Source organism: Lagopus leucura, unplaced genomic scaffold (genome assembly GCF_019238085.1).
Source record: "Lagopus leucura isolate 7727_CA_CO unplaced genomic scaffold, USGS_WTPT01 Super-Scaffold_73, whole genome shotgun sequence".
Taxonomy (NCBI): domain Eukaryota; kingdom Metazoa; phylum Chordata; class Aves; order Galliformes; family Phasianidae; genus Lagopus; species Lagopus leucura.
In genome coordinates this window covers 94,730,678-94,744,082 of record NW_024962252.1, presented here as the reverse complement: position 1 = coordinate 94,744,082, position 13,405 = coordinate 94,730,678, and the positions used below count along the sequence as shown (strand labels likewise).

At 41.8% G+C, this 13,405-nt stretch overlaps 1 protein-coding gene across 14 annotated transcripts in view; it reads right to left on the bottom strand.

The window, feature by feature from the left end:
• Positions 1 to 13,405, bottom strand: part of EHBP1 (EH domain binding protein 1) — a 196,780-nt gene that overhangs the window by 150,414 nt on the left and 32,961 nt on the right. For all 14 annotated transcript variants that reach the window (XM_042879901.1, XM_042879910.1, XM_042879927.1 and 11 more), the window contains exons 4-5: positions 12,045 to 12,140; positions 2,291 to 2,344 (exon numbers count right to left, since the gene is read on the bottom strand). In XM_042879901.1, the coding sequence (XP_042735835.1) occupies positions 2,291 to 2,344; positions 12,045 to 12,140 (150 nt within the window). The remainder of the gene's footprint in view (positions 1 to 2,290; positions 2,345 to 12,044; positions 12,141 to 13,405) is intronic.

The following is a 13,405-nucleotide window of genomic DNA, read 5'->3' as shown; positions in this document are numbered from 1 at the left end:
GCAAAGAACTTATCTGGAGAAAAAGGAAATGCCTCAAAGGACTGTAAATGTCCGTGCCTTTCCTGAAGGTGACCTGTCACTGTCGGACTCAGTGACAAACATGTTCCTTTAAAAACAGATAAACTGTATGTTAAGCATGAAAGAGATAAATGTCAACAATTTAGGGAGAGGGAGATTAATCTCCTGTCTCTCCGGCTGCCAAATTTTGGAGCAGCAAGTGCTCTGTACTCCAAAATGTCAACCAGCACTGCATCATTTGTTCCTCGCTCACACCCATGAACATCTTTCCATCCACCACTAAGCGGAGCTGTTACTCTTAGGAAAGACTTTCTCCGTAATTTCAAGTGTGTCTGCAGGCAAGACTTTGTTGGCAGTGTCTACAGCTTTCTGCAGGGTGAAAAATAAAAAATAAAGATCCAAAAAAATTAAAACAAGAGGAGGCTGAAAGCAACCAGTTTTATAGTTGCTTTTGCTCTCCATTTTTGCAGTAGAACTATTTATTATTTCTGAGAGCTATAAAGATTAACTGCTTTAGTTCCACAATAAGTATGCACCAGTATTTCCCAGTTATCACGGGATGAACCAATGTCATCACTGTGGTTGCAAAGAGTAAGTCTGCATACAACAAACGATGGCTCCATAACTGACACATGCTGCAAACACTTCCATCTGTTTCAGCAGAGGTCGTGTTTTGGGGTGCAGCAAACCAAGCAGAACCTCCCAGCTTGCAAACATTGCTGCCAACTAATTCAGAGGGGATTTGAGGCACCAAGAGAGAACAGTGTGCACGAGACATCCTGTTACCACCTCCATACATCACCCAATGAAAAGGCAATGTGCCATCGAGCAGAACACGAAGCTTACATGTCCACTGGGAACTTCTGGAGAAAAAAAAGATCTGTTGCAACGTCACAGGAAACCCAACTATACCCAAAGGGGTTGGCCGAAAAATATGCTGTCATTGTTTTACCCAGAGCAACTTGTACAGTGACAATCAGTGATGGAGACTTCCCTGATTAAAATAAACTAAGTGAGATAGAAAAGGAAACTCCAGGAAACAGTAACTACACAGGGTTTTGTGTTCATCAAGTCCCATAAATGAAAATAGAAACATGACATTTAAAAACAAAGTATGAACTGCACCTTGCTTTCAGCCCTTTTAAATGTTCAGTCAATGTCAAACTAAATGAAACTTATCTGTGGACACCTTAACTGCTACTAATATCACAAGCAAGAGAAAGCAGCGATACTTTTGGGGGAGGAGGATGCAAAAAGTAGCAACTGACAAATTTCATTGCTTTTCCATACCTCAATATACCTCAGTATAGGTCATTTTTCTTAAAGCTACGTAAATAATAAAACTAAAATCGTGTTACTGAGAAACAGACCAGAAGGAAACTGTATTAATGACAGAGAAACACACTGTCTTAATAGCACAGTCCTTTAAGATGCATTTCAAACAGTTGCAAAGGAATCTCCAGGTAAAGCAGCTTCCCCACTTGGCAGCCTTGGGCAGCCCCAGAGCGGAAGCTGCTGGCCAAGGAAGGGGATGGAAAAGCAAAAAGCAGCTCATGAAGCACTGGCTCTGTGGAACATGAAGCCTGCTGTTTGGCAGTGTTGTTTGCACAGCCCTCTGGGAAGCTTAGCAGCTCACAGCTTCTCCTGGGTCGAGCTGCACAGCAGCCACCTTTTCAGGTTTCACTGTGCACACGAGGCAGCCCAATTCACAAGGCAGGGATTCAGGAGAGCAGAGGCACGTCGTGCTTCTCCTGCTCTTTTCTTAGGTCACCAAAGTTGGCCCCACCTTTCCACCCTGCCTCAATTTTCTCATCTATAAAACACAGATGACGAAAGCTGAAGAGTGGCATTCAAAACAGACAAGGGAGGGCTGCAGCTCAAGAAGTACAGATGTCACAGCCCAGCTCTGGATTCTTCACTGCCCGGCTCACAGAAAAATAACGTGTCATATCCCATAAAACCCATGAGTCATAATCCAGCTCTAACTTGTTTTCTCCATTGCTCATAGCCAAATAATGCAAGGAAGACTGATGCTTACCGGGAAAGAATGTGAGTAGTGTAGCATAGTGCTTCTCTCTCCTCTGCTTCAGTCAGGATGTAGTAACAGGTAGTGGAACAAGCCCTTATTACTACAGAACAAAGTTTTACCGTGTCTCGGCAGCTCAGATTTTATTCAAGCCTATTCCAGCATTGGGACACCCTATCATAATTAATTATCAATCTTACGCACATTAAAAGAAAAAAAAAACAAAAACATAGCATTCCAACTTACGTTCTCTATGACAAACGTCCATTCTTTGTCTTCAAACTCTTCAGCATGAGGATCCTAGAAAAACAAGCCAGAGAATTTCAGTCTAAAAATAATCCAGGGTACAAGAAACTGTACTTCAGCCAAGATTTTTATATACTCATGAAAATATTTTTACCCTCTGGTGAAGATAGAGGGAAATATTTCAGCTAGGACTAGGCTTCCATGATGTCAATGAGATGAGAAAGAAGCTGGTGTATGCCTGCCAGTAAAGATTTAATAAAGCCTCCTACAGACACAAACACAAGGTTTATTCTGATACAGGCCTGTAATTCCATTTCCCTTAAAATAAAAAATAATTTCCCTAAAATAAAAATAGAAATAGAAATAAAAATAGAAATAAAAATAGAAATAAAAATAGAAATAGAAATAAAAATAAAAATAATGCATATCTTACTTTAATTCATGCATTATACCTTTGAAATAAATGCAACAAACCTATATCTTGCAGGTCACAGCGGAGGAAGCCCACTCCTCCTATCTGGCATCTAACCTCCTTGTGCCCATAGCATGAGGGAAACTCAAAGTCACAGCTTCAGCAGAACACCTCATTTCACTGCAAGTTATTCAAATAATTGCCCTTACTTCTACTGCACTACACACAAGGAGTAAAAACCATTTCCACCATCAGGAAGATGTAATGAGTTTCCCAGATTCAGCATTCATTTCCAATGTCATGAGTTTTCAATCCAGTGTTGTAGTCTATATTGTGCTTGTCTGAAACTAAGATAATGGTGGAAACAGAAAATCATCTCCTTTGTGCCCTTACCAAGGATCCTACCTTAAAAAAAACCCAAACCTTAAGTCATTAATTTATCACCCAATCGAACAAACTGTAACAAGTACCTCCAATTTCTCTTGAAGGGAACGTAGTGATGAGCCATTCTCATTGGCACGAAGGCTAATTTTGCTACACCTCTATTTTATCCTGTTATTTCTAGTTATAGGAAACCCCCCAACTACTCCTTTGCCTCTGACAGCCACACGTCACAGACACCTGCAGATAAACCTCACTTCCCCATCACCGGTGCTTGCCTTCAATATACATCCTGAGATCTCTCAGTACCCACAGCATTTTCTTGCTGTAATTGAAGTCCATTTGTGACACTACACCAACTCTATTTTGCTGCTGTAGGTTAAAATAGAAATTGAGATATTTCACTTCTGCTTTGTTTATCTCCAGCAGGACCATCTTTCCAGAATGCTACAAGCCTCACACCCAATCACTGCAGCCTTATCTGAGAACCACCTTATCCAAGTCTTTGCTTCACCAATCCTGCTTCCCTTAGTTTTGCTTCCAAGCCAGACATCCCAGCGCAGTGCTGACAGAATCCAAATACTACAAATATGAATAAATCTTCAGAGATATTATTAAAAAAAAGAAAACACAGAGTAATTTTAAAACAACGTACACAGTTGTAAATATGAGATGATGTCATCATACATCCATCACTTTAAACACCACCATTTTGTGGCATCCTGCATTAGGTAAATGAAGTGCACGACACCCACTGCTCTCCTGTATCCTACATCAGTTTTAAGGATATCATTTTCTGTAATCCAGCTATTAAATACTTATCACTTTCATGAGGTAACCTTGGGCAACTAACTTTGTTTAATTGCTTCCTCTGATACAGCATAAAATGACATAATGAGGTTTAATAGGATCATTAATCACGTTAGGTTTAATATGCTACTCCTTAATATGTGACTAAACTCTTAAATAATTCCTCTTGCTCTATTTCCTTCATAGCTGCCCTAAACACTATTCATGCACACTGACAAGTGTCCCTGAAACCCCTTACGAAGCCAGGGCCCAGTATTTTACCTTGTGTAGCAAGCAAAACACCATGATGCTGCCCACACAAGGTAATTACCTATAAACAAATTTCTTCTGCTAATGGCAATAATGCTGATTCGCACCTCTGAAAGCTACAGCATCTGGTGATAATTGATTAGAGCAAAATAGTAAGTATATTCAACAGGCTTCTTAAGGTTTAACATTAGCACACACCTGAAAGGAAGTCTGAACACTTCTGAAAGTCCAGATCTCCTAACACACAGAGCAAAAAATACAAATGCAAATCTTCCACGATCTCTCTAATGAACCTAACCAAAAATTCAGATGACATGAAATATGTGAAGATACAGACATTCTGCATGTATTATTTGTATATTTGTGTATTTTTTCCATTCACATATCTGTATTTTATGAGTCACAGTTCTTGCTAGTCTTAAACTGACTCAGAAGCAGAAAGCCCCAAATAAGCTGATATAGATATGCCTCAGCATTTTGTGGTAAGGCATGTAGGTGGTTTCACTGTTCTTGCCAACATGCTTTTGCTACAAATCGGAGCAGCATGCACTGCCTGATTTCTAGCTAACTTCTACCTTCGTTACCATCAGCATTAGCAAAGATTTCCTCCAAGTGCAATTATAGCTGCAACAGTTTCTATTGTAACCACCACCTCACCCCTTGGGCTAAGGCTTCCCTGTATGGTCTCTACAAAAGGGGGCATTTCTGAGAATCTGGTTAATCCTTTGTCTTAGTTTGGATTTGCAGAGGATAAATATCATTAAAAAGCATAACACATACTCACTATTGTACGGCTAACCCATACTCTGTATTCAGCTGTCATATAAAACTCAGATGATGAATTTAGCAAACTATTATTCAAGGACTTTACGAGTGAACATTTTTTAGGAAAACTGGCATTGCAATGCAAAGACAAACTCCAGCAGTGGTAACTACAGCAGCCTTTGAAATTTTCGCCATATGAAAGTCCTCCATGATCACACACCCCAGAAAGCCCCACATCACCTGCAAGCAGACAACTGAAGATGTGCAGCTGGAAACACCTAAAGACAAGAATTACAAACATTCCTCATTCTCAAGCACCCTCCTGAAAGCAAACACTAAGGAAGATCACCTTAAAAGCTCAAGGAACTGTCAGCCTCTAATATTTTTTCTCAGCCTGGAACTGTCTCATGCCATTACAAACCCACTAACACAGAAGGAACACGAGTCAGCCAGAGCCAAACATTTTACCAATAATACTCTATCAGTGCTCTGCAAATGCACTACCACCCTCCATCCAATATTCATTGTGGTTTTACCGTGAATTGAAAACTGCAGTTGGGTAAATGGACTGAAAGGCTGGTCATTTCTCCTTCTTGGACTGAACTAAAAATATAAAGAAAAAAGTTCATCGCTCTTAGTACGTAGAGATCTGCCCATCTTCCCATTTTTCTTTCTGTGTACTTTCATCTCTAAGTATGACATTCCTCTTCAGAATCTTCAGAAGTAGTTCTGGAGCTTTCTTTTTTGCTTTTATTTCTTTGTCTGGCGAGTAGATTGTCTTAGTGTTCAAAACCATTGCTCACGTGGGAAGTCAATAGGAACTGTGCAAAGGAGAACACACCACATCACACTTCTCCAGTAATTCTCTTGGAGAATTACATTCCCTGCTCTCTTCCCAAGGTCAGTGCGGTGCTTTATCCACCAGCACATATCACACTTTCCCAGTAACTCCCAGCTGCTTTCCTAGAGATACGCTCAATAAGCTCAGTCCTCCAAACTTTGCTGTCCAATCTCACTCATCAGCCTCTTTTCTGCAATTCCATTCTGTCCTCTCATCTGCCAACTGCCAGAAAACAAACCAGGTGATTCATATGGTGAATTCATCCAGAACAGGGCAAGAGAAGTGCAGCAAGGCATTTGTGTACCACATTTTTCTGGCTGCTGTTGATCAGATCAACCCATTCTGCAAGGGCATTGTTAAGAACTAGATCCTTTCTGCAGTGCATAAAGTAGCTCAGAAGACTGAAGAAGTTTACCCAGTCCATAATCCGCAGTTGCTCCTATTTGGGATCAGAATATTGTGAGTTGGAAGGGACCCATACGGTCCATCAAGTCCAACTCTTGGCTCCAGAGAGGACCACTTAAAAATCAGAATGTACGTCTGAGAGCATTGTCCAGATGTTTCTTGAACTCTGGCAGCTTGGTGCCATGACCACTGCCCTCTGGAGCCTGACCACCCTCTCAAGTGAAGAACCTTTTCTTGTAATAAGAATAAAAAGACGGTATCACAAACACAGAACTGCTCCTCCTCCTGCTCAGCAGAGCATCCAGGAACAACCTCCTGACTGTTAACATCTGCAGCATTCTTCCTTTCTTCCCTGTGCCTCCTCCCCAAGCCTTCCAGGCTTTTGAAGCTTGTCTTCCCATTATATCACCTCACGCCAGCCTTAATCTTTGGTCATTCTTCTGAGGAAAGAAAGGGCTTAAGGACTGCCATACTGAATCAGATCAAGCGACCACGGGGTTTGTGAACCTTCTCTGACAGAGACCAACAGCAGATGCCCTGGATAGTCCTACATCTGCCCTCAGCATTTGTACCTGGCTATTGGAAGCTGCAGAAGAATCAGAATTTGACCCGATTCCTACTGCTTTCTATGTTGTTTATGTAGTTCTGATTAGTGTAGAAAAATGACATACAGCTCTGTTGAGTTTTCTTCAGAGTTCTCAGAAGGCAGCAAGTGCTGAGCAGACCTACTCCTGTATGTCACCACAACAAGCTCATGAGCACTTGCAGTTCCCCTTAAAGCCCCCAGGCTAACGGCAACAAGGGTTGACTTTATTTTTTTTAATAACAAAACTTTTCAAATAGCCTCCACAGTAATCCCAGATATTAAATTATTTAGTGTGCAAACAGAATTATGCACCTCTCCTTTTTCCCTGAACTTATCACTTTTATATCTGACACAGACCATCTTGTCTTATCTACACAGCTGGTTTTCTCTTGTGGATTAACCCCCATGGAGTCAGGTCAAAGCCAGTGGTCTCTCCTGAACAAGTATGTTCCAAACCTCGATTTGCTCTTCACTTACAGGAGATGACTTTATTGAAGGCTTTTTTCTCTCCTGAGACAGGGGAGAAGAAAATGCAGAGTAACACTAGTGAAACACAGACATTTGTTATTGTAAGCTAAATTACATGAATTTGAGTGTGATGTAAAATAAACCTACTAACTTCATGGGGAAAAAAATACTGAAGAGAAGCAGCTTTTGCAGTGAGACAGATTTGATTTATGACAAGGAAACGACGTACTGTTTATTAATCAGAAAATGGCTTTGTCCTGTGTGGTACTACAGGGTATGCCTGTTCATCTCCAAGCAGAAAACACTCTGCAAAGATGCATCACAGATATTACAGCTTATTCACGGGAATAACTGATGACATGCATAGAAGTCAGCTGTCTTTATTAATGTTTGAAATTACAGACTTATACACACACACACACACACACACACACACACACACACACACACACTGAGCCTGAAACAAAGCCAGTTACAGAATTCCCCCAGACCCACACGCTCTCTGCTACAGTGAATCTACCTCTCCCTCTTCCGGCTGTCCCACACCCAAGCTAAATTTTGAAGGAGAGGAGCACTACAGCAAAATCCTCAAAGACCGAGAACCACAAGACATCCCACCCCCCTCATACTGCACGGAAAGGTGGGATTTCAGAACAGTTTGAAACCTGGCAACGGCTCCCATCACTGGGCTATGGGCTGGCAGGACACAGAGCTGTTCTTAGGATTGCCTAGGGCTGATAATCTCACCTGCCCCTCCGGGCTGTTCTTGCTTTATGCAGCACAGCTCTCATGTTGACTTGCTGGGACTTTTTTTGTTTCTGCAAAAGAGCAGAGAGCTCCTGCAAAGAGCAAAGCCTCTCCAATTCTAAAAAAAAAAAAACAAACAACAAAACAGACACAAACACCTCAAAGGTGATAGATTCCTATTTGTGCATACTGAAGGGCATGCACTCAGTTTCTGTGTTGTAATTAAAGTATGACTGAGGCTGTCAAGAAAGACAATGGAATTTATTCAGATAAATATGTGGGGATGGGAATACTGGCAATCATATGAGTCCCCTTTTCCACCTATTTTATTCTTATTTTACTCATAACTGGCTGTTTTGTCCTTAGAAGACCATGCCATTCAAAGAATCTTTTCTCAGACTTTGGAATGAAGAGCTGGTAGTCTTCCCTGTTGTTGCAACAGCACACTGGTGTGATAAACCATATGTATTACTGACAAAACAAGGGCTGTTTGTAATCAAGAGAGGCAAAGTCCATGCTCACTCCAGATGAGCAAACATTCTGTGCTCTTTTAGGCTAGAAAATAACATTGTTGCAATGGAAATACAGTACAATTGACACCCACTTGGCTTTGTTAAAAGCACTGACCTTACCTGACACGGAAATATTTCTCATATGTAACCTCTCACAGTTGATATAAGCATAGGTTTGTACATATAAACACTAATATGCAGGATTTCACACACAACAGCTAAATCTTACTTACGTAGCAACTCTGAAAATGAACTTCTGGAGCACAACCATGGCAACAATGAAAAATGTGACTTCAGTTAGCTTTTCTGGCACTTGTGGATCTTTCTAAGAAAGCACTACAAATCACACTTAAAATGCACGATACATTCACTGTTTCGCAGTGCTTCTTTCCTCCCATTCTAGCTGAGAATTCCAAGACATAACCAAAGACCAGTGCACAGCACAGCTGAGAAAGAAGTGACACCTTCAGAATAGACAGAACTTTTCATGAGATGAGCACTTCAGCTGGATGGACAGAAGCCAGAGCTAGGTGCAGGAGGCTCAATCAGCAGATCCTTTTAATGCTTCTCCCTACATGACTTCAGACCATTATGAATTTTTACTAGAAATCCAGAATCAAGTGAAAGGAAGTTTTTTTATCTATTAGAAATGAAAGTTTCTTAAGTGAAAGTTATTTTCTCTTCAATACTTGCTCTGTTTGAGTTACAGATACGCTGTTGGGAACAACCTAACACCCAAAATAGGGGTGTGCAGACAGTGCAAAGTACCTCATCTGCTGACCCATCACAGGCACTTCCCCAGCCAGCTCTCAAGTGTCCGTAGGTGACTACTGAAGAGGATATTCTTAACATTCTCATCAGCACTTGAAACCTCAACTTATCTCCTAATCCCACCAGCAACACATTTCAACAGCCACTTACAAACGCACAGCCACTACAGTGTGAATCATTTCCCAAAACACGTAGCTGTCTATTTTGGAGTCTGCTCTTCCCTTCCCTGTGCTTCTATTTCAAACAGCACCACTGTGCTCATTTGTTATCTGCGATTGCTACAAAGCTCTGTCAGAGAACCTGCTCCCATCAGTAGATTCTGAGCCCCCAGCTTCCCTCAGCTTCTCAACTTGTAGCATAAAGGGACAACCACTGTTTCTTAAAACAGCAAGGCCACATTAATTGTGATAATAAAAGTGATAAATGGTCAGCAGTTACTCCTTTTCACAGGGAAGGAGCTCCTAAAGGAACTTAAGGATGGCAGGTTACAATTCTTTTTCTGAGCTTTACAACTTTAAGGGTTTTAGCCTCCCTCCCTCCAGCGGAAATGATATAAATACCTAACTTGGAAGTCAGCTCCCAAAAAGCCTACTGCAGTCTGCTATTACATGCTTCTAACTCCTCCGGTGCCAGCCAGCACCACAATCCATCAACTGTGCAAAAAATAGCTAGATCCTTTTGACCATCTTCACCCAGAATGTATCAGCTACAGAAACAGCAGCTCTTCAGGTGCCAGGACAGAACTACACTACAGCTGAATGCTGCTACAGCACTGATGCCACGCTCTGCCAACAACAGTATTTCACTCACAGCATTTCACCCAGGCTGTTCTCATGGAGACAAACAAGGCTTCTTCTGGTGCATTACCCAACTTGCACAAAAAGCACTGCTGTGTCACACATGCAGATCCTTACAGGGAAAAAAAAAAAAAAAAGTGGATTTTAGCCAATTACAGGCACTCTTTTTGGATAATCCAGAGGATCAATTTGAGGAGATTTACATAAAAGCTGCCTGAGACTATTGATTTTTTTAAAAAAACCAAAACACTGAGATCAAGCAAACTCTGTACTTGCTCCCCTAGAGATAAGCGTGCACTGTTCCCAGAAGGCAATGCCCATGGGGTTATTCACATTCCTTCTCTCCTCCAGACCAACTCTCACAGGAGGCAAGAAAAGGGACAGACTCAGTTCTGGAGAGAGTGGGTGGGGAGACAGCAGCCCAGCACACGGATCTGTTTGCAGTCACATGCTGGGCACGTTGAGGCTGCAGAGAGGCACGGCACAGGCTCCTTGTCTCCTTGTCTCCTCTCACTGCCTGGTGCAAGCCCTCACACTCCAAACCCAGCCCTGAAGTGGAGCAGCTAGGAATAACACGGCAGTGTGCAACCGCAGGAGAGGGGTGGGAGGCATTCGTATTCCAGAGCCCCTGCATTGCAGAGCTGCATTCAAACAAAACTTCATTTCTACCTCCTCACATAGCATGCTAGCACATACACACTGAACAACTATGTGCATTTCTGCTTCACTTTAACTGTTAAAAATATTAATTATAATACATAATTATGTAAAATGCCTTACATAATCATATTCAGATTATACAGATACGCAGCATAGTCACATAATGGCTTTATATGACTTAATCTAAGCAGAGGCCCTTGAAGCATGCAAAGGCAAACAATTTCTGTTAGTGAACTTTTGAACTTCGGTTGAAGACTACGTGTCTGCTATGAAGAGAGACAAATTTATGACAGCACCACCAGCAACCCAGGAGGTTTCCTTTCATTGGCCATACAAGGACAAAAATATATAGCAGAGAGTTCCCCTTCACAGTCTCATGGAACCAAATCACAAATTCACATTTGTGAGCTTCGTGGCTAACAAGAAGCCACTTCTAACTAGTTATACAGGGAAGTCCCAAAAACAGGACACAGAAATAACTTTTGCCCTAGGCTGTGTAGGGTACAGTTACAAACAAGGACACACCATCCAAAGCTGCAGTTTATCTTTATGTAGAAAGGACTCTGTCCATCATTACTGGGGAATTAAATTGTAGCATAACCATTCATTTGTCTCATAAAATCATAGAATCATAGAATCACCAAGGTTGGAAAAGACCCAAAAGCTCATCCAGTCCAACCGTTCACCTATTCCCAATAGCTCCCACTAAACCATGTCCCTCAACACAACATCCAGCCTTTCCTTGAACACCCCCAGGGTCGATGACTCCACCACCTCTCCTTGATTTGGAGTCACATAAACTTTTTTTGTTTAAACAAATAAATGCAGCTCCTCAGAAAAAAATACCCTGCAAAATCATAAATTCTCTGTACCATTCAATACTCCAAATCCACTCATAAGATTGAGCTAAGGCAAGTACCGTGGTGTCAGTGTGACATCTTAAATATTGTGAAATTTGAAGCTGGATCTTCCTTCTTTATCAAGATAGAAACAGAGTCACTGCACTGCAGCTGAACAAGAAAGTCTAGAAATGGCTGTGCTTTCACGACTTCTGGTTTATAACACTTAAAGAAAACCAATCAGACTAAAACCCATGCCAAGCATTTACACATGTACTACGTGCACACTCACACACGTACTCAGTTCTATGCTGGTGACTCACTGTAATCAACTCAATGGGATATTTCAATGTTAACAGCAACCTTTGGCAGGACACAGGCCATCCTTCTCTGCTGCGGAACTGAGGTTGTGCAGGTAATGACTTAACCCATAAACTCGGTGGGTTTTTTTGTTTGTTTTTGTATGTTGCTTACAAAACATGGAAGATTATTTATATAAAAAAATACATACCTTAAAAAGTGTCACAGTAATCTCAACATTTTCAGGAACAGGCCATACCACCACCCCACGGTATGGGTTTTTGATTCCAGGCTGCCAGCTATGAGCCTAAAGAAAGAAAAGAAACAGTTGTCTTAAAACTATTATAAGGGTGCAGACCTGACTCAGCAGCACAGGCAGGTGTAACAAGCCGCTGACTCCAAAAGGCTGCTTTCTTAAAGGCATGGCTCCAAGCAACACTGTAACGGACATCATTAGGAATGGGAGTTAAGAAACCTGGACCACTAGGAGCAAGAGCTACTTCAGTGAACCCAAGCCGTCCTTACAAGGTGCTGAGCTCTGGCTTTTGAGTACACAGCACAGAGTGAGACACTCAGTGCCCTGTAAAGATCAAGGCTGTAAGTACAGATCTTCTGTAACAAGTTGTCCTTTATTTTGACTTTATTCTGATGAGGGAATGTTTTATTTAATGAAAATACGGTAAGCGCAGTGCACAGTATGGGCCATCTTTACACCTGATAGAGCAAAACAAACCACAAGACAAGAATTTATAATACAGATTAAATACTGCTACAACACTTAAATCCTTAAGAATTAGTAGGCTGAGGTCAACACACCTAGAAAGAATAATTTAAAATTATTCTAGCAGCAAAACAGCCTGAGAACACATTGACCTTTGCTCATCAATTTGGACTGAGGCAGGATCAGTACTGAAGCTGAAACAGCTAGTCCTGAAAAATGCCAACTGTGAGAACTTCAGAGTAAGCTTGGAAAAAAAATCATATTTAACTTCACCCATTTTGTGATGCTGTAGGACAAATGAGAGAGGAATGCTGATGCACAAGTGACTGCTGAGCAGTAAGGGTGTTATTAAAAACTTGCTGAAGTTTAATCAGGAAAGAACAAGCAATCTCACTACTGTTATCTGAAGCCAATTAATGAGGCTTTTTTTCTTTTTCTTTTCCTTGAAGCTCTACAGCATCCCTGCCCATTACAGTTCCATCCTTCTGTCACTCAAATCCTCAGATTAAAACTCCCTATTTGCTGTAGTAATAAGACTAGCAGAAGGGCTTGCCTCTCAGGTACCCTTAAGGCTTAAACAGGACTTTGCTACATCAAGGTGTGAAACCATCCTATCCAGCAGCCTAGAGGAAGCACCTCTGCACTGTGTCCTCTCAGTGCCAGGTTTGTGCCTGGCAGCTCCATGGCATGTGCCTGCCACCCAGGTGCTCCCCACACTCAGCTGGGTGCAGCAGCATCAGCACACCTCGGCAGCCTCTCCTAACCCCCAGCTTGCGCAAAGCTGAGGTCTGCAGATGAGCCGTGGGTGACAGCAAGTGCTGAGACAGCAGGGGCAGAAGAGGCAGGATGGA